The sequence below is a fragment of the Bacillus rossius genome, chromosome 1 (assembly GCF_032445375.1).
Source record: "Bacillus rossius redtenbacheri isolate Brsri chromosome 1, Brsri_v3, whole genome shotgun sequence".
Classification (NCBI taxonomy): Eukaryota; Metazoa; Arthropoda; class Insecta; order Phasmatodea; family Bacillidae; genus Bacillus; species Bacillus rossius.
The window spans coordinates 301,300,815-301,323,595 of NC_086330.1; the positions used below are offsets into that span (position 1 = coordinate 301,300,815).

The window sequence follows — 22,781 nt, forward strand, 5'->3', positions numbered from 1 at the left end:
TTTACTTTAGAATACACAAGCTTGTCCTCCGGTGGGATGTCGAAAGTTTCGAAAAGGGCTCGTCCTTGGGAGCCTAACATGTTTTTGAGTAGGGCGATCTTAACCTTATCTGGGCCCTCATCCTGGCCCGTTGCGATTAAATAATTTTCAAAATCTCCTTCAAACACTTCCCAGTCTTTTCGGGCCGTGGGACTCTCCAAGTCGACAGAGTCAGGGAGCTTTACAAGATTGAGGCCTGCCATGGCACAAACAGAAAAAAACTATACGATTCAGTCTGTCAACAACATTGTTCGATATTCACTATTAACCACCGACGTCCGACAAACACGTGTCGACAAACAAACGCACACCTACAGGTTATATCACCTATAGCACACAAATCCAACGAACATGGACGAACTGAAATATGAACACAATTCCACACGACTGCGCCATGTTTTACTTGAGATCATAGGTTTTAAGTTGTAGATAAGCAAGTGCATGTAGTTAGCACTTAATATTCTTTATTGTCCGTTTACCGTGGTACATATACAGGCGCCATAACCGGAACTGACATTCACCTGTTATCAGTGATGCCAACCATCACGAGCAAGGCAGATGTACAACAGTGTTCAAACATTTGACCTTTAAATTTTTGTTTCACAAACTAAGTTTCCAGAATCAATACATACCATAGTATTATTTACATAAGTACATATTAAAAGTAAAATATCTGAGGATTTGGTAATAGGATTGTACAATGTACAACACAAAGGGACTAGTGAACTTTATAGTTGTCAATGTTGAATGTTTAATTTACTTAATTTCCTCCATAATATATTTTTTTGTATAATCTTCTTAGAATCTTAAATTTTGCAAATACTAGAGATTCAATGGAGTTTGAGGGTTTAAGGATTCAAATGGTTCATCTCTAGTATACAGCTGCTATCTGTCATGAATGGCAATGTATGTCTGTGCATTCTGTAAAAAAATTATATGAAGGCAAAAAAATATAAAAGATTAAAGGATAAATGGTTACACTCATAAACACTGTAATAAACAAAAGTATATTTGTAAATATAGTGATGCACATTTATTATACATATTTATATGATTTTTAAAAAATTACATACTATATATAAGCAACAACAAAGAATAGAGATGGATACAATAATACCACAAACCTTAAAAAGATTTTTTATTCACCTATAAACAAGTAGTGGAATATATTGAGTAAAATTCAATGAGTGTAAAATACAAATACCACTGCAATCACGAAAAAATGATGCCTCAATGCAAGGAAAAATATTTTATAACCACACAACATTTGGTATTTTTTATACTTAGAACAATGCTCAAAATGGGAACAGCAAATAATGTTTGCTATAAAGAAATGATTTATGTTCAGGCCCAGGTGATTTCATGATCTATGAAACCACGCACAGATAACATTAACAAGCAAAGAATAAGTAGATGCAATATTAAAACATGAGAATCAGCTAAAAATGCTGTTGTGAATTTTATCCCCTTCTTTGGTATGTGCAAAACAGTGCTTCTTTTCAACTAATTTCATGCATGACTATCAGCTATTATTTTTGAGCCACAGCAAATTTACAGTCGGGGGCAATCAAAGAAACCAGCCAGTCAGCCATTTTATTTCGAGAAATAATTTCACGACGTACCGATCCATTTTGAGCATTTACAGCAAGCTGAGTAATTAAAAAAAAAGGATTAGCAACATTTCTCAAAACAGAAAACACAATAATTCCATGAGTTAACGAACATTCCAGAAATATTTCAGCATCGTGGAATCTCTCCCTCTCTCTCTCTCCAATGTGGAGTATGAACCATTTGATTTTTTATTTCTCCCTGTAGTATTCGTCCCATCTACACTTTATTTACACATTAGAATATCCCATTACAAAAAACACACACACGCACACACTTGCAAAGCAAATGCCTCGTGAGGCATGTTTTACTCTTTCAATGCTAGCCGTGATAGTAATTAAAAGTTTCTTAATAGTTTTTATATCAAACATATTGAAATCACCTTAACAGTCGCATCCAACAGGTAACCAGGAAGGAGAATGTAGGGGCGGGGAAGGGGTGAATTGAGCGGCATTATCTCGGAAACTTGTACCGCGACGTTCGTGCACATCTGGATAGTGATTCACAGTAGTGTACATTTTTTAGGCCAATCGCAATCAGCAATAGGAAGTATCTATTACTCTCTTTACCACAATAAAAAAAGCTCTATAATACTGAAAAAAAATTTTTATTTACATTAAACTGTTATGGTCTGAAGTTAAAATAATAGCAAAGTTATTACATTATTTAATGACAATCTTCACAAAAATTAATAAGTCTTCATTACAGTATCACAGCTGACTTAATAATAATAATAATAAATTAATAATGATAAAAATTTCATTTTCAAGAGCCTGTTAGCCAAGATCATGGATGGCGAACCAATGCCAGTGATGTCACACGACAAAATTATTCAGGCAAGCCAATAATCAAAGAATCTTGTACTTGATTGCTAAAGTAACAAAGTATGAGCTTAATATAAGATATTTAGCATTTAATTTGCAACAGCAGAAATCACACTAATCTTTTCTTTTATTTAAATAAACATGAATCAGTAAACATTTTGATTGCTGTATAAATTTTGAGTTGCAAATAAAGAATTTTTAAGTTAATAGCCTCTAGTTTTATTTCTGTCTATTATTATTATTATTATCACTAGGTCAAGATTCTTTGATAACACGTCATAACCTTTCTTTTCTATAAAAAATGGCACGTTCACCAATTAAGGTTCGCCATCTATGGCCTAGATCATTAAATCAGTTATGCTCTACACATGCTTCAACTTAAAGCCGGTTAGTTTACTGAGACTAAACATTTTCGAATCAGCCAAAGTGAAACCATTCAGAATCGCAGCATTCTGTTGTTAGACGTGGGGGAATTTCACGAGTCAATGTGATGTTATCAGAAACTTGAAGTATTCATATATTCTTCTCAATATGGTTTAAGAATTAGGAAAGTATTTTTTTTTACATGATCTGGAAGACTGACCCATTTATTAACAATCTGCAACATAATGAGTGTATCAAGCATATCAAAACACTGTCCATTTGAAAAAAAATGTGGTATCATGTGATTTCAGTGATTCAATAAAAGACAAAGTCTAGAATGCACATACAACTTGTAAGTCTAGCATTACCATAAAACGAACTCGTGAAATTCCAACAGATCTGTTCATGACAACCTTGACGGAGTCACAGCCAGAAACATGTGTAGTTTTCCTTAATGATCTTTGCTGGAGCTGAGATGAGCGTTCGGAGGCAGCGAAGGAGTTTCAGTCTCACCGATTGTATTCAGAAATGAAATGATGCCAAATATGCAGTCTGGTGCAAGAAGTTTCAGACCCCAGGTGGGATATTTAGTGTGAAAAACCAATCAAAGTAAAGGTTCTTTAATATAGCACATTCTGGTCAATGGCCATGCTAGATTAGTGAACATCAATGTTATTTCAACGTAAATACCTAAGAAAACTAGTATACAGTACAATGATGTTTAAAACCAATTTTAATTATCTGCTCTATGGCAAGAATAAATCCTTATTGTTTTAAAAATTTTCTGATGTCTGATTGCAGCTGTGTTCAGATCTTTTCTTCAAAAAATAATACTGTTATGCACAAATTGATGAGTTCTGAAGAATTATAGCTGACACTCAAGGTTTGAAAATTCCTTAATTGACTCAAACAAATCTGAATGCAAGCAGCTCAGTTAATGCGGGACTACTGAACATGCCCAACCAAAGAAAGCCGGACTGTTAACTAAACATAATTTGTACCTAAACTGTTTGTGAAAAGAAATGTTTGATTTTGCATCTGCATGCTAACTGGACACTTTTGGAGCATTTCCAGAAAAATGCTTCTGGATTCGAGTTGTCCACTCTTTTAAGGCTTTGATTCACAGTCCCTGTTGGGTTGCAGTTTTTTTTTCATTCCTTCATTTTATTGCTATTTTGTGCATGTTTTACTGTATAAGCATTGGAGAGTATTTTTGTTTATAATTTTGCACCATATTAATTTGACAAGTTATCTGCTAATTGTAATACATCAGATAAATATTCAATATCAATAAATATATTATTAAATAGATATAGAAGTCACTTTAAGTTATGTTTTTGTGTTCTGCATCTGGTTTTATCATCCTGCTTTATAGTAAGAGTTAGTCCAACAACAAACACTATACCACACCAACTACAAGTCAAGTTTTTATATTATGTGTGTTGTACAAGCCTAATTATTAATATTATGTTTTCTTATTGACATTAGTTCATATTGTAAAAATAAAAATATATATTTGTTTAGCACTCGATTTGACTCATACTTCATTTCCTGGAAGTAACATCATATTTCATTCCACGAAAATAGTGTTCGATTTGTTCACTCGCATCTCCAGCTATCTGCTATTAGCTCACATATCTAAGGAGAGGAATGTACTGCTTGGAGCTCCTCCGTATCCAGAGTCGGATATAGAGGGTGTACCCTGCCCCGGGTGCCGGGTTAGAGGGGGTGCAGGATGGGTCGAAAACTGTTTTTTGTAGATTAAAAAAGGTGTGAAATAAAATATACAGAAAAAAACAATATTGAGTATTATCTAATTAACTTAAAATTGTACATATATCATAAACGGATGTAAAAACTTTACGCATGGTATGTTTATTTCTCTTGGTGTTGGGGGGAGCCCTAAACACAATTTATGTCCCGGCTGCAATAAAGCTTAGTTCCATCCCTGGATGCATCATTACTAAACTAAATGATTTTAAGAGTGTTAGACACCTTATAAACATTTTAATTAGAAGGTTGTCTGGCTGTGTACTTCGAAAGTTGTCAACTGCAAGCAAGGTACAGGATTGCCAACTGTCAGATAGTTTAAACACATTTTACAATTTACAATAATGTGATTATTTAAGTATATGACATTTTTCGTTTAGAGCCATTTTGTCTAAATTCGAGACCTTTATGCACAATTGCAACAGTGCATTCCATAAAAACCCTCAACAATTTTCTGTTTCTGCAGAAGAATGTAAATTTTTTTTTTTATAAAAATAAAGGCTAATGAAGAACCTTTAAGAATGTGAGAGAATGTAAAAGACTGGAAGTGTAAATAATTTCATACTTGAATCATGATAAATTTTTAGCAAATATTATATGAGACAAACCTATCTACTACATAATTAAAAAAATATTGTATCGTACACTTTTGACACTACAGAATTTTTTTTGCAATATATTACCTTGCATAATAACATTACAACAAATTAAGTGGACAATGAGAATAGTGTTGCTATTGGTTTATGTCTCTGCCAAAGTGAGGGCGTTCTTTCACCATTCATGATGGCAAGCAATAAAGCTGGTTTAAAGAGATTTTATTGAATTATCAGGTGCAGTTGTGCAATAAATGTTTTCTTTGTATTAAAACATTAAAAAATTATGAAATGTTTAGAAAATGGATTGTGAGTTTTAAATATACAATCGTTGAGACTATCAAATTTAAAAGTGAGTAGGTCAGTAAAAATAGTTGTAACAAAAGACAACATAGTGACAGTATGCTACAATGCCTTAGTAGAGTTATTCAGCATTAAGATAGTTCGTAACATTGTCTGTCTTTATCTATACTTATAATAAATCTGAATAGAGTTGTGTCTGTACTGTATTAACAGTATTTTGGAAAAAGAAAAGAAAAAAAATAATAGGTGAAAACAAAATTGGCACAGCAACCAAAAATTTTCAAATTTTCATCTGTTAATTTTTTAATTATCATGCAAAACCTGTTCCATGGATTTTGATACAAAATTTGGAACCGAGATACCCCAACTACTGGTTAACATATAGGCTGTACATATTTACAAAATGTCACTCCTAATGAAGTGAAAAGGGGTAAGTTTGGGTTTATAGTAAGAAATCATATCTCTGAAATTAATCAGGCAGGAAGAAAAATATGGGTAGAAATATCTAGGCAACTGAATAAGTGATAAAGAGTTTGTATGCTTGTTTGTCTCCTAATCTGTCACAGCATCTCACAAGACTACCCATTGCATTTAGATGAAGTTTAGCCGTATGGTAGTAATAAAAGTATGGTGTATAACATTTGTGACATTTTTTATCACAATCAGTTAATAATTTGCTTGCAGAAAGCACTCACTTGTAATTTTTTTAGTAAATGATGGTATTCCTTCTGTTACTGTTTATTATTGTATCTCACCATGGACCCTCCTCCCCATGAAAGAGGTTGAATTTCTAAACACTATCTTTATGTTTTGAACTGGATATGCCCTTGTATAGCACTTTAAAAATATTCATCCAAATAAATCAAACATACAATGTACTGATATTTGACGCCATAAGTTCATTAATAATTTACAGAACACTTATCAAAATGAAAAGTTATGAAATTAGTGTAGGCATCATTTTCATCAAGTGCACAATGTGTAATTCATTATGTTTAGCCACTGTTAATTATGTACTTAAAAAGCGCAAACACTGTATGTAGTTTTTGAGTATTTTGCATTCAAAACATATAATTATTAAAATGACTGTGATTCCTGACTTAATTCTTCATATTACGTTTGCAGTTTGGCATGAGTTCTGACAGTTTTATTTTCAACACTTACGAAATTCCTTTGTAATTTGGTTGTTAGTGCTACTGGAATTTACTACATTAACTAACTAATTAATCAATAATAGATAATTTACTGTAAAATCATGCAGTGTTTAAAATATAGTTTTAGGTTGCCCTTTTTGAAGTTTTACTTCTTTGGGCAATTGAGAGTGAAATTTTAATATCCAACCAAATTGAAAAGTTTGAAATCCAGTGCTCATTCACCTTTGTCCAGCTGTGTTCAAAAGAAATCTATACAATTTAGAATGTGGATTATTAAATACGTTGTTCAAAGAGCGAAAACATGTCAGAATCATGTAAAAGTTGTGCATTTATACTATATTGTGTTACTTAATGCAATCAAATACTCCTTTCAGATAAACGGTATCTTTTGGAAAAGAAAAAAAAAAAATTCTCATGGTTGGTTAAAACTTAGAGAGACTAGTTGATCAGATTCCAGATTCTTCCTAAGTCACCTAAAAAAACAAAGCTGTGTGGATGCTCAGTAGCTACCTTTTCGAAAGTGTAAACATTTGTTGATCTCGTGATACCTGAAAGAGTATAATGAGAAATGTTCAACTATGTGTTTGTGTACATCTGCAACGACCATAAGTTTTTCCATTATTAAATTAAAATTTTTAATGTGAAAAGTAAGATAAGTTTTAGACAAAAGTAAAACAGGCAATGATTCGGTGAGTTTAGGTTTAGAAAGCAATAGCTCACACAGAAGTGAGTTTGACTATGTGCAGTACTGTACACTTCACTATATTTAGGTGATGTGTTAAGTTAAGCGTGCATAAAGAATCTTTTTAAAATTCTTTTGTGACTTCTCACTCCATTTTTTGCAATATTGGCCTCGTTATCCTGAATTACAGAGTGATGTTGCAGGTACAGCTAGTGAATCAAAATTATGAAATACCAGCATTGCTAAGTAGAAAAATAATAGTAAATTTGAAAAAGATAATTCCTTCTGTAAACGATAATCATCTGACAGTGACAATCCCGTTTTTAGTCATTTCAATTTTGTCAAAAACAAAATTCTCTTGAAACATACAACAATAATTAGTTACTGGCTGATTGACAAATTTATGTGCACAGTATCAACTAGCATGCTACATAAATTAGTAAATAAGAAGATAATGTTTCACTATTTTTATTAACAATGTCTAAAATATTTCATTGGCAACAATTAAAAAAAGTTATTTAAGGAAAAAAATTTAAATGTACACATATAAATGTACAATGATTTTGGCTAATTTCAGCACTATGCTGATTTGTTCCCACAAAAGTAGCAAACATCATTATAATTTTTACAGTGCAAAAAAAAAAGTTTGAAGAGCTTTAGTGAAATTATTATTTTTTTTTTTCTTCCCAGAGAATTGTGATTTTACATTGAAAGCAAATGTCAAATGGTTAATTTTCTTTCGTATACATTACAGTGTTTTAAATGTGAAGCTTTCAAATTTACCTACACCCCACACTACACTTCAAAATTTTGCCATCATTTAAATCTTCAGATTTATTTTTTATTTTTTCTCCCAAGAACTAACTTGCATAGTTCAGAAACAAAATTCATGACCTTCACTTTACATCAAGAGAAAAATTGTCCACCCAACAGAAATAACAGTGCAATATGCTCACTTAATATTTTTTATATCAGGGGGTAGCACATCAATTTTTTTTACTACCAAAGTTTTTTACAAGGTAGGCACTTATAGTTCCCTTTTGGTTCGTAGTTACTTTTAATTTTTAAAGTTTAGTTTGCATAGTGGTTTCATTTCACAGACAAAACCCGTCTACATCCACACTCAGTCTGCGGTCCTTCACGTAAAACAGTTAACGACGGTTCAGGAACGGAATGCACTCGATTGCGTGTCGCCAAGAGGGGAGGAGGGGGGGAGGGAAACACATCGCCCCTCCCCTCACGCGCCGCCCGCATGCCCCGCGTTACCCTTCCAACAATTGCCTAGAGAACTCTGGTTTGAGCCGGCGTGCGTGATGGGATGGCGTCTACCATCATCTGGAGTGGAGCGCTGCGAGCCGCGCGACCACGGCCAACAGCAGTTGCAGGGACGGGACGAGAGTCCGCTCCGCCGAGGACTCGCTGCATTGACCTGCCAACGGACAGACACACTCTCTCATCAACTGTCCTGACCCCACCCTTCGAGACACAGCATGTTGAGTATGATAAGAAGTGATTCAGTAGCATGTTCAACCACACTGTGCACAGCAGAGCGAGGGACACTGCTATAAGAGAAAAACTACCAAAAAGTTATTTGAATGTAAACAAAAATCAGAAACACCATTCCATAGTAACTTTTTCGTACATTTGTCTGATTTGATTTTGATGATTTCTTTTTGTATGAATATTAGTTTGAACTATGTACCACTACATTGTATATTGTACATATATATGATGTGATTTTTTTCTCAATATAAACTGATTTGTAAAAATTAATTTGCATTTTCCCTGATACCCAACAGATGTTTCTCATAGCAATTGTTTTACCTATTCACAGAATCTCTTTTCCCGAAAAACCAATTTTTTAAGTTGTACTTCTTATTTACAAATTAATGTTTGAGGATAATGAGAGAAAACTAGCCTTTTGAAGATGGTGTTTGAGAACTAAGGGAAAAAAAAAAATCCAAGATTCAGTGTAATGTAAAGCAATGCAAGAGTAAAAAACCCAGTTCTCTAGTTTTTTTATGCTTACATGGGTCCCATACTTGTGTTTTGGATAATTTTAGTTAATTTGGCCTGTCTCTTCAAAAAATCACACGGTAACATAATTTTAAATTACAAATAAACCCTACCTATAAAAATACATTTCAAACACACACAGCAGATAAAACTAAGCATAAAAATATTTTACTCGCACAATACACATTTGTACTGTTATCATTTTCATCAACGTTATGCAACCTACAGGGCTGTCGAGAGGTTGTGGCAAGGGTAAAGGAAGGGGGAGGGGGAAAGTGTCAGTTGAGTTTCGAGATCTTTTTAATACATGAGAGATCTTTTTAATACATGAGAGAATGACAAAATTACAAGCATATTGCTAATAGATAGAGCCAAGATTCTATGGTTTTATATTTTACTCCAATTTTGTTTTTAAAACAAAGGATTTCAGTGTTTAAGTTTTTTTTATAAAAGCAGTTTTGTAATAATTACTCCACAAAAATAAGGTAAAATTTACATGTGGCATATTTACAATAAAATAATTTGTAATACATCTAAAACAACACATTTGGAACAATCAAAATAAATTAGCGAGCACTTGTGGTTTAAGTGATGCACAATAAATCAAATTAATTTTTTTTTTGATTCATGAGCTTTAGTACAATTTTTCCTCTGGGAATAACAACATTTCTTGAATTTCAAACATAATTTTTTTTTTGTTTTAATTAATTTTTAGTTAAATTCTACTTAATTCCATGACATAATTTGTATGTTGGTGCTATATAGTTGCATTTCGGTGTTATGCGATGTTTTCACATGCTTTTCTTTCTTATTTAGGTTTTATCGCAATTTACCGTAATATGTTGTCCCTACAAATAGAATTTATTGGAAATCTTACAAATTAGGTGATACATGCAGCTATAGCCATTGTAATGTTTAAGTGTTAAGAATTTTTGTGTGAAAACTGGGCATGGAATAATGGCCCTTGGTTTCTCTCAACTACCCTGGCAACTAACGCTGCCAATCTGTAATAAAAACACACTATATTTTATCTAACTTTGAAACAATAATTACATCAAGTCATTAAAATATAACCATTTGATTTATTGATTGTTTATCTTATGTTTAATTAATACGGTAAGTCAGTGGTAATAAATTAGTCATCCGTTGTGCGAATCCCTTGGGTATCTGTGGCAAACTTTGAATTGGTCACGTGACCCTTTTTGTATGAAAATAATGCAACTTATTTCTTAAATTAGTTCTTAGTATTTTATATCCAATGAAACCCATCGATTTAATTGAAAATTCAAAATTTTAAAATAAAAAAATTCAAATTCAAATAAAAAACTTCCAAATTTAAAATAAAATTTAAAATAAAAAGGTGTGTATGTGTTAATGACTTATATTAAAATCATAAATTAGATGTGACTATCAAAACATATATTCAAGTTTGTTACAATACATGGCTTGTATAATATTTTTACTATTACTAAACCATTAGTAATAAAACTATACAAGTTGCATTGTATTGCATGAAATAACCAAAATAGTACGAGATTTATCTCTCAAACTGCTTAAATATATATTGCTCTAGAATTAACCACACCAGAATGTTGTAAACAGAACTGAAACCCATCAAGACATAGATTACAGGATCACAAATGAACCAGTTTGAACATGGTCGGAGAGCTCACTAGAGAAGTTGGGAGTGGTTACCGTAGGCGGTGAGGTTGAAGGTCCATGCGAGGCGCGACGGGGGTGCGTTTCGGTGGCAGGACTCAGTGACGCTGGTCACCTGCAGCGCTGGGATGCGCTCGTCTGCCCCCGCCACCCCAGCCTCCGTGTAGATGAAGCAGTACCGCCGCGCTCCCACAGACTTGCGGCTGGACGGCGACACGATCAGGTAGCTGGTGCCGTTGTCCTCCCAGCTGCCGTGGCAGGAGTACGCTGTGGGGCAGAGCATCCAGAAACACCTATACTCTTGTCACAGGTGGTGCTAGCTAGGTAGCTAGATAAGAATAGATATGTAATTATGTAGCTTGCTAGGTAAGTAAGTATTTAGGTCTATAATAATTTTTTAATGTATACAAATTTTAGTGATTTAATAACTCCACTTTATTTGATATCCATTTCGTACATCATGTATGCACACACACTGCCTCATGTTCTATCACCAACCATTGTGCAGCCTTGCCAACTTTGACAGATATATACACTACACTCCCCACTTATACATACACTATACTTTGCAATATGTATGAAAACTTCACCACCTTACCAAACATGTACAAATTAAGCCTCTCAGGACATTTAATCGTCTCCTGCAACTTTGCTGGTGAGAATCTTCTGAAAGGATGATAAGAGGGTTAAAATTAGGTCCTAAGCGTTTATCTGAAGTCCCTTGTGAGTTGTCAGAAGTGACAAGAATACTGTCATGTGACTCATCATCATGTCATCAGAGTCATTCATGTACTGCTAGTGTGCCTACCTCCCAAACTCGTACTGAGTTTCGAACTAGCTGAAGACTATACCTAATTCTCTTTACTCGAGCTAGGGTGACCACCTCTGCTAAATGTGACCTTATCTGATCTTTATAAACAATTCTCTGAAGATGCTCTTTTCTCCTCTAAACAATCAAGTACCGCATAGGACTTAAAACTGCTACATCCTACCCGGAACCCTGTTTCTTAGATTATTCTTCACTGATGAATCTGAACCTTTTCAAAAACCCTGCATGTTGGAACCTCCTTGATAGTTAATCGATTCCTGCCCTGCCAAAAATTTACAACGAAACCAACAAACCCAACAGGAATCTCAAGTGTTTTTTATTGTGTGACATATATGATTTAAGTGGATTTTACCGGATCCTGTAGATTCTGTTGTAAACACAATGGCTTTAAGGCAATAGTTTCAGTGGTTTCCGTTAGGAGAAATTTACCCATAAACAAAAAAAAATGGGTGCATGTACTTATGTACGCACATTAGAAATTATACTTCCTTGGTTTAGGTAGTAAAAAACTAAAATTAATTTTGCATGTAAATAATTAATAGAAAGAAAATAATAAAAGAACTGTAGTTATATTATAATAATGGTTGGTAAAGTAAGAATCCAATAAAATGAAAAATTTTAATACTTAGTATTCAATAATAATATAATTATTTATTAATTAATAATGTATAATGTGCATAAATTATACATACTGGAACATAACATCACTTATATAAATTAACATTTTTAAAATATGGCCCATTATTCACTATCAATCACTAAAGAATAAGATTTAAAACCATGTATATACTTTTTATTTTTATGTAGCCTTTTTTTAAATTTTGTTGCATGGTGCATGCACATAGTAATAATTCATTCTCATCATTTTTTCATAATGTGCCTAAAGAAGTATAACTTCAATAAATATCAGTGCATTCTGATAGTTTCTGTTGTCAAATCACACTGAATTAATTGGTTTTTATTGGAATCTGTTAGGTTTTAGCGTAAGTATGTTCGTATCTGATATTTTCTAGTGTTTTCGATTGTTTTCTGTTGGTCTATCTCTATGGTGGTTTCTGTGGAAGCATTCTATTAGTTTTTGTTTACTCGTGTTTTTATTATATTCTGTTGTTTTTTGTTGTACTTATATCACTGTTGGGGTCTGCTGTTTTATAGTGTTTCCAATTGTATTCTGTTGTATTTTAGTTGTATTTTATTGTATTTTATTGTATTTTATTCTGTTTTGTTGGTTACTATTATACAGCATTCTTTTATTTTCAGTTATAATTTAGTGCCTTCCATTGTGTTCTGTTTATTTCCTAGGGAGTCAGTTGTTTTCAATGTATTTTGTTGATTTTCTATTGTTGTCTAGTGTTTATAATTGTATTTTTTATTTTATTTCAGTGGCAAGGAACTGTTATGGGTCTGTTGATTTTTAGTGTTTATAATTATATTCTGTTGGTTTATTATTTTTTTCTGTGGGAAGGAATTCTGCAGGTTTCTGTTGTTTTCGGTGTAAGGAATTGTATTGGTTTCTGTTGTTTTCTAAGATTTTTAATTGTATTTGGTTGTAAATCATTTTGTTTTCTAGTTTTCTGTTGCAAGAAAATCTGTTGTTTCCATTATATTATAGTGGCTTCGTTTGTTTTGTTAGTGTGTTGTAAATAATTATGTTTTTCAGCTCCAAAGGCAGTCCCTCCCGTTGCTCTAGCCCCTGGTCGTGAGGGTGCTAAAACCCTCTGAATGGAAGGTTGCTGTAAACTGGCATTGTGCTCCCACTGGTGATAGTCTGGCCAGCTGCTGGTGTGTACCCTTCTGCTCCGGGTTCTCTGCCGGGAGTTTCTGTCTGGACACTGGTTCCTTCGCTGGCTCCGTCGGAACAGTGCACATGTGTGTGGTCACTGATACCTTTGCCGGCTCCCTCAGAACCGTCCCGTCGGTCTGCATGAGCTGGCGCGGGATGGCACCACTGCGGGTGGTCCACGCAAAGCCATCGCTGTTTGTAGATGGGAATGCTTGGTGTGCCAGATGTGCTACATTGCTTCTTAGCAAATGGTCCACATGATGTCTAAACATGTAGCCATTCTCGTCTTGGGCAGTGAATGTCATCGGCCTTTGTTTAGCTACATTCACTTCCCTGTAGTCTCGAAGAAGTACCCGCTGCCCCACTGAAAAATGCCTGCGCATGTGGCAGTTTGCGGCCTCATTTAAGGTCTCCTCTCATTTAAAAGTGTTAAAAGTGGGGCTGGGACGTATCTGATCCAACGCCGTTCTCAATGATCGCCCTATTAGGAGTTCTGTCAGTGGCGTTGTACGCAATGCCAACAATATTCGTGCAGCTCGTGTGTGCCAATTGCCTCCTCCCATTTTCCGCAGTTTATTCTTCACCGTCTGTACCATGCGCTTTGCTAGACCATTTGTGGCTGGGTGGAATGGAGGTGTTCGCTGCAGTGTCACTCCAATCTTCTGCAGAAATTCTTCCATCTCTTGGGACACGAAAGCTGTCCCACTGTCTGAAACCAGGTACTGAGGAATCCCATGGTAACTGAAGATCTCTCGCAGCACCTAGATAACTGCACCTGATGACATGCTATGCATCCTCCTCACCTCTGGTCATTTCGAGTGTGCATCCACTACAACGAGGAAGACCTTACTTATCCTGGAAGTCCATATGTAGCCTAATACATGGCTCCATCTCTGTTACCCATTTTATCTCCTTCACTTTGGGTGGGTTGGCTCTCTGCTGCTGGCAGTCTGGGCATTGCCTTAAAATTTGCTTAATATCCTTGTCCATTCCTGGCCACCACATATAGCTTCGGGCAATTATCTTGGATTTTACGATACCATCATTTGCGGCATGGAGAACCATCAACATTTCCCTGCGGCGCGCCTCTGGATGATCACCCTATTGCCCCACAGCAGGCAGCCTTTGTGCAAGGATAACTCTTCTCGCCTATTCCAGTATGGCCACAACTCCTCGGATCTCACATTTCTCCACTGCCATCCTTGACTTGTGAGCTGCTTGACTTGACAAAGGGCGGGGCCGTGGTCGTCAGCCGAGCCAGTGTCTGTACATCGATTTGTGGCTCTGGAATCGCCTCGAGCATGAGCACATCGCCCACTGTTGGTATAATATGCACGTTTCCTGTGGCCATAGGCAACCTGCTGAGGGCATCTGCATGAGGTATCTTGGTACCAGGCATGTAAATGATCTGAAACTCAAACATAGAGAGCCATAGACTCCACCGCAAAAGACGTGGGTATAGTATGTCAGGGGTTTGCCGCTTGAGGGCCAGCAATCTCACCAGCGGCTTGTGATCTGTCACAATTGTGAAATGATCGGTGGTTACATATTTCCGGAATTTGGTAACCCCAAACATCACGGCCAGTGCCTCCTTATCAAGCTGAGAGTTGTTTCTCTCATGACGCTGCAGTGTGCGTGATCCGAAAGCCACAGGCGCTTCTTTTCCATCGTCTGTGATGTGTGCTAACACTGCACCTATTCCATAGTTTGATACATCGCATGTAAGCGTGAGAGGCTTATTCAAGTCATAATGAGTTAGCACTTGATCAGATTGCAACAGGTTCTTCGTCTTGCACAATGCCTCTGTATACTCCGGCTTCCAAACCTACTCTGCCCCTGTGTCCAAGATGCGATGTAAGGGATCCAGGACCGTGGCCTTATTAAGCAAGAATCTTTCATAAAAATTCAAAATACCTCAAAATGCCTGTATTTCCTTCATGCTTGCGGATATCGGCGCCTCTCTGATTGCTTCCTCCTTCGCATTTGTAGGATGCACTCCCATGCCATCAATATGGTACCCCAAGAATATAACAGACTCTGCAGCGAATACACACTCTGCCCTCTTGAGTCGCAAAACTGCTTTATCTATCCTAGCCAAAAACTCCTGTACCCTGTCCCATTGTTCCTACATATCTTTTCCAGTGACCAAAATGTCAACCAACTTGACCACCACAGCTGGAATCCCCGCTAGCAAGGTTTCCGTAAGCCGCTGAACGATAGCCGGGCACCCGCTTGCCCGAAAGGTAGGCGCCTGACCTGAAACAACCCTTTCATTTTATTCACGGATAAAAATGATGCTGTCACGTCATCCACCTCTACCTGCAGGTAGGCATCTGCTAAATCCAGCTTCATAAAAACTGCCCCTCCTAACAAGCTAGTGAATGCTTCATTAGCTGTAGGTAATGGATAGATGTTGGCTTTGCATAATTTGCTCACTGTATTTTATAGTCCCATTTCTATACTGCGAGACATTTCACAGAAAAATGAGACATTTACTACTTCAACTTGGTATTTTTATATTGAGAATTATAAATTTTATTATATGTATTACATAATTGTTAATTTGTTTAGTAATACTCTAGGTTGGTGTGTAGACCCTACAGGCACCGCTCCACGTGTACTCACTGGAGACGGGCTCCGCGCCACATGCCGAGTGGAACTCCATCTTGTCTGCGGCGGCGCAGCCCACGGCGAGCGTGTGGAACTGCTGCTGTCGCTCGCCGCACGGTTCGCCGCCCTCCGCCCCCCGCACCGGAGCCGCCGCCGGGGGCGGGCCGCCTCCCGCGCCTCCGCCGAGGTGCTGCCGCCCCGCCGCTGCCCCCGTCACCGAGTAGCGGCCCAGGTACGGGCACTGCCGTGACCGCGGCGTGGCCGCTGCAAAACACCACGATATATGAAGAGACTGCTGCAACTGTCCTAGGACACACGTAAAATATCTACTAACACGACTTATTTTTGTCGAGGTTTGCGCTAGAAACAAGCGGACAAACACATATCTTTGAGCTTTACGGCATTTTTTTCTTTTTTCCTCCACACCACAACATAAATATATTTCTCACATTCGCCACTTGAGTGGTCAGATCGCTCGCCTCTGGTTATTTCACAATTGGGAAACGTGACGGACGCTGCCGTGGACATAGGGTTTTTTCGATGTGCATCCGTTTGCCACACCCATTACTTCCTTCATTGCTCCATTTCCTCCTCACAGGTCGCAGTAGAAGCATTCACGTGGCGACTTGTGGGCAGTGGTCATAGAGTCAGTTATGAGTTTTTTTCATTTTATTTGCCCACCGAAAGACATAAATTTCAATATAGATATGAGCAAATGCAAAGTCTCATACTTATGAGTGTCGTGAAGGGCAGAGCCGATGGGTTGAAGTTCTGGGGCATGCAGGCTTCCTCTGGTATCTGTGTCCACGGGTCTGCAACACACAAACAGCAACAATGGACAAAAGTTAAATGGACAACTATGTTTAAGAAAACATTATTCCGGTACTTGCTGAGCTCTAAAGCTCAGGTTTAACTGAGAATCAGTAGTGTATGACTGGATATAAGTGAAATGTGTGTGCATGAATTATTATTAGATAATGTATTTGTACTTTTATGTATTGGATAGTTTTTGTAAAATTTAATAATGTTATAAATACTTATAACATAAAAAACGTTTTCAAACAACCTTTATAGACTCCATTTTTAATATCTTAAAAGTCATGTTTACATTATGTTTTTATTTTAATTTTTGCTAATGATTTGTTAGTTGAGTTTGTATTGTATCTGTAAGTACTTTTCGTTTTTCTCATATTTAGTTGTTAACATATTTTGTAAAGATTTATGTGGTAAGTGTAAGACAAGGCACATAAAATAGCTTCGTTAAATAAAAAATAATATATTAAATCAGACAATCCCAAAAAATAATTTAATTCTATATTTAAAAGAAGATAATTTTTAGAAATGAAATGAAATATTGCTATAGCCCAAAAAATGTTGAAACCAATATGGCATCTTTGGTTTACTAGCTCTCCTACTTAAAGATCAATGACTACCGCCAACGACCAGACACAATGTTCATATTCGTTCCAAGGTAAGGTTATTGTATTAAAAAAACTTTCTAGACGGTTACAATTTACACAGACTCTCTTCCTTGGATTCTAACCCAGAAACCCTCGCAAAAAGCGCCAGCGTGCTTCCAATAACACTACGAAGTCGGCAGATGGACGTTCTAACATCCCCGCTGGCACTATAGTCGGTCTCTTGTCCTCGTCTTTTAAATTACAGTTTCAATGGCACACATCACCCAAATTGTTGCTTATAAAACAAGGCTACGAACACCGAAACAAGGCAGAAGGCTACGAAGACCGAAATTCTGAAAAGTTACACGAGAAAGACTTTAGCAAAAAAATCACTATTTGACTGCCGAATAAATTAAAATAAACACCACAAACCCTTCAAAATGCAAGTTTGTAAAATATATTATTCCATTTCTATAGATAGAGCTGCGGTTTTAATGATTCATTACCCTATTGCTATAATCACAAAGGTTTTAACCTGGGAAAAGAAACAAAAGGGGGGAATTATAAAGAGAGTTGTGTAATTTTATTGATACAAAACAGACCATACAGCAGTATAAATTAGCCAGCTTGATTTTTAAAATTTAGTACTTATAAAAATTACACCGTTAACTAACAAACATTAAAATAACCGTAAGCAGTGCCAAATTAGCGGGTATTATACTCTGTCATCTCGGAATGAAAACAAATTGCCGACATCTCGCAGTAAAGCGAGTTACAGAGAGTAACAGATAATTACAAACTGTTAGTGTGACTATGTGCAGCGTCCAGTGTCGAACCCTTGTCGAGTCAACCTTCGATGGTCCAATCAAACTAGCTTTAAAAAAGCCACATGGATGCAAGGTTTACAGTATAATTTTTTAATAAGATGTCTGGCATGGTTTTGTGAGAGATTTTTGAGATTTGGCCAACAATTTGTTTTTCCGCCGGAGCCACCATATAAAAAAAACCTCAAAATGGCCTTTTTAAAAATTGTTTTGCCCATTATCTGCCATATTACGCATTTGACAAAATCTTTTGTACTTTCTATTCTGAAAGTGAACTAAATTTGCTACATTTTAAGACCAAACTGATTTTCCTACCTTCAATAGTTTCCGATATAAAGCTCTCAGAATTTCAGCAACATAAAAAACAAAACAGCAAAACCTGAACTTTAAGCCAGTTTTTGCCCGAGAGCTTCTATACGACCAAACCTTCAGTAAAATTTACAAGGATAACTTTTAAACTTTAGAAAATTTGGAACAAGCTGAGCATTTAAACTTCCCGATACCTATTAGAGACAGCCAGATACACCAGATCAACAGCTTTCTTCAAAATTGTATAAGGTACAGAAACGTCTTGACTTTATCCAGTTTTGCTTAGGAAGTTCTAAATGGTGACTCTCAAAGTAAAACCTATTTAAAATTAAACTTAAGTTTTACATTCTAAAAACCAAAAAAAAATATTTGAAAGAATTTATAGTGATAAAGGACTCAAAAGAAAAACCAATTTTAAAAAAGTTGGTGTAGGTACGGTATTTTATTTTGAAAAGAACACCATTTAATTTTACAAGAACAGTCTGCAGTGTCTTCTGAAATAATTAGGTGTTTCTGTGTATTTGTAATAGCAGGTATGGTTCTCGGGTAAATGACTCATGTAATCGGAGGAATGAGGCTAAGAGGCTCTTCGTCACGGCGCCGCACCCCCTATCCCGCACCCTGTTATCTCCCCTCTTCAAAGCTCTTCCCTTTCCCCTGGGCATTTTTGTGTTCGTTCCTTCCGTTCAGTCGACTGCCGGGGTTGCGTGAGCCAATCGATATTCGAGTACCTTCATTCGTGGACGTGTGTCCATTTTCACCATGGTTTTTTTCCTGTCGTTTTCACTATGTTTTTTTTTAGCAGCGCGGTACCTTTAGTGCCACTGCCAAGCAGTGAGTCCATTACTTCCATATAGTTACTTTAATTAAACAGCTCATAGAGGCAGAAAGGATGAGAAATAGGCAATTTCATCTTGTTCGTCTCCAAAAAATGTTACCGTACTTTCATGCTGCAGGGCACTTCTTTTGTGCAAAATGTGCTCAATTGTATCTGCGAGATATGTTGGGTTTAAAAAAAGGATTGGTCCAATCGAATACAATATTTTCGTAACCTGTCAACTGTTTACTGACAGGCAGTTAACAGAACCTTATGCACACGATGTTGCATCTCATCAACCAGTTCTGAACAACACATAGACATGAGGCCTAGTATATCCCGAGACACAAAAGATGCCGCAAAGCTCTATGAATGGTTTTGTCAAAACCGCCCATTCCCTTAAAATGATGAAGTCATGTCCATATCCTCATGAACTGTTGAGTTGAGAAAGAGAACTGCTATCTGGCTGAACACTTTGTACAAGAGGGAATAGCATGCATTGTTGGCAATAAATTTCAAGGTGTAAAATTTTAATGTGCACAATGTCTCACACACCAGTAGCCCCATTAAATTTGGAAGCAGTAAGCTAATTGTGGATCCCCTAATCCTATTCAATAGGCTGTACATTGCCAAAAAGCCTGATAAGAATTTGAAGGAATTTTTAAGGTTTGAGCTATATCTGTATCCCATGTGTCTATTTTCAGAAGAGGGCATGTGCAAAGGGATCAAATCTTAATTTTATGAAGCATTCACACTCATAAATGAAAACATCCTTGATGGAAGCAAATATTTTATGATTGATGGTAATTTACTGCATAAAGTAGTGTGGCTTCACAAAATTATTTTGCAGCCATTGCAGACACCTTGAAATATTTGCAAATCCATTATGACTGAAAGGTTTCAAGTACATTTAATGTTAACCTTCAGATGCTGCTCAAACAAGTATCAAGAATTGTGAAAAACACAGGTGGCCTACCCGTTAATCTCCTGATGTCATTTCGATAAATCTACTGTTTTGCAAAGTTTACAAGAAGCTTTTCTCGCCAATGATGACAATAAGAGGCACTTTATAGGAATTCTAAAATAATTGGTATGAACTGACAAAAGCTGGATAAAAGTGAAACAGGTTGTCGAAGGTACGGATGTCTCGATTGTTAGCACTGACTTTCCAATAGTTTCTTAACGCGACACTCGCTTTGTAATAGGGAAGGGCATATACGTCTTTATTCTCCTTACTGCATTACCATCCCCTCACAAAAAAAAACCCTCCAAAAGTGCGGTAGAGCCAGGGTGGCATATATATTCTACTCAAGCCAGTCACTTCTCCCCAGCTTCTCCAACATGCTGCTATTCAGCCATGTTTTCAGTGGCTGTGACTCGACTCTCCAGTTTTTGTCCATGGGAAAAACCACTTCTGTACGCTGATTTTGAAGCATCTAGAACTATATGAGGAGGTCAAAGTATTTCTGAACCCTCAAGATACATCAGGAGAAGTGACTGAAGTGGACGAACGTTTTCTGATTCACTTGTAAGGAGGAGGCTCTGCTACACAAACTCTTGACGAACTTCGGCATGAAATATTTGTAAAAGTTGCTGCAAGAACGAAATTAAACTAAGCGAGGCTGCCCCCAACCAATGTTGCGGCTCAACTTCATGCCATGCGAACATGCAACGAAGTTCAGGTACGGCACGGTGAATACAAAAACCCTTGAAGTGGGGCTGGGCGAACACTCCAAAGGGCCTCTTTTCCTTTTAAGCCAAGAAGAAGCCAGCTTCAGAATCAATTCTGAAAATCATTTCCTGTACCTGCTAGAAGGGGTGTTTAAACCATCGTGAGTGTCGGAAAGCAGGACCAAAATTCACAACCATCTGCAAACATTGCGTGGACAGTCGTGTGAAAATATACTATCAACATTGAGGATGATGCCATTCCTGATGAGCCACTTAATTTGATTTTGTTGAAGACACTGAAGTGAACATTGTCGACACTGGCCAAATTGTGAATGTCATAGATGAAATACTGATGTCATCTGCCCAGGTCCCTCTAAGTGCCGAAGAATTTAAATAAATGAGATAATGTTTTTCTTGTTTTTTTTTATTTTATTAATGTTTCACCAAAAAAAATCATCTAAATAAAGCGTTTGGTATGTAACATGATTTTACATGTTATTTATTTTAGCTAACATTTACATACATCTATGTATTCGATCGTTGCTGAACATTAAAGAATACAACGAGTTCCAAATCGACTCAAGTTTAATAGTTGCCATATGTAGTTTTATCGTAGGTTTGGTCATTTAAAATTTACCAGGCAAGAATATTGTGAAAAGTTCAGATTTTTCTATTTTTCGCAAAATTTCAGAAATTCGGAGAGCTGTATCCCCAATACTATTCAGGTTAGAAAATTCAATTTGATTTCAAACGTAGCAAATTTAGTTCACTTTCGGAATGGATTTTTTTTGTCAGATGCGTATTTAGATAATGGGCAAAAATCAGAAAAAACAGCGCAATTTTTGAGGTTTTTCAAGAAGGCGGCTCTTGCGAAAAACATTTATGTTGGCAAAACGTCAGCAATCACTCAAAAAGCCATCCCAGACATCATATTAAAAAATTTGCTCTACCGGAAATTTTGCATCCATTCTTGACAATTTGAATGGACTAGCGAGGCGTAGTAGAACTTCCACTTCGGCCACAGCCTCTTGTGTGAGACAATCAGCAACACAAACTTTATCACAAGGCCTGAGCGCTGGTGGAAGTTGAAGGTGTGACGTCACATATAGTAGGCCGACACTGCACCCCTGGTTGGACCGTTAGCCCTTCTACCTGAACGAGCGAGGGCCAGTTTGTTTTGGCCGTTCAGTTACACTGTTTGTTCTGTGGTAGTCGGCACAGTTTGCGTGTAGTGTTGGTGGTTTCAAGTGTGCATTACAATCATATGATATTTTAAAATGGCGTACAAGTGCTGTGTTCCTAACGGCTGAGGAAATTATGCCAACGGTCCCACAGTGCACATGTTTAAATTCTTCAAGAGATAACGCTAAAAATAAATGGCTTTTAGCTACTCCAAGGGAAATTTTTAACCAAATTCGCGGACACCAATAAGTATTTATATTTACAAGAAAGCACAACTTTCTTGTGAACTTAAGTTTATATTTTTAAAAATAACTGAATTATCTGGTGATACGTAGTTAATTTGAA

At 36.5% G+C, this 22,781-nt stretch overlaps 1 protein-coding gene across 1 annotated transcript in view; it reads right to left on the reverse strand.

The window, feature by feature from the left end:
- Window positions 1–486: 486 nt before the first annotated feature.
- LOC134527831 (uncharacterized) overlaps window positions 487–22,781 on the reverse strand; it is a 974,295-nt gene continuing 952,000 nt past the window's right edge. The window contains exons 9-12 of the mRNA XM_063360779.1: window positions 16,965–17,045; window positions 16,249–16,497; window positions 11,048–11,278; window positions 487–8,765 (exon numbers count right to left, since the gene is read on the reverse strand). Of these exons, the coding sequence (XP_063216849.1) occupies window positions 8,668–8,765; window positions 11,048–11,278; window positions 16,249–16,497; window positions 16,965–17,045 (659 nt within the window). The 3' untranslated portion in view covers window positions 487–8,667. The remainder of the gene's footprint in view (window positions 8,766–11,047; window positions 11,279–16,248; window positions 16,498–16,964; window positions 17,046–22,781) is intronic.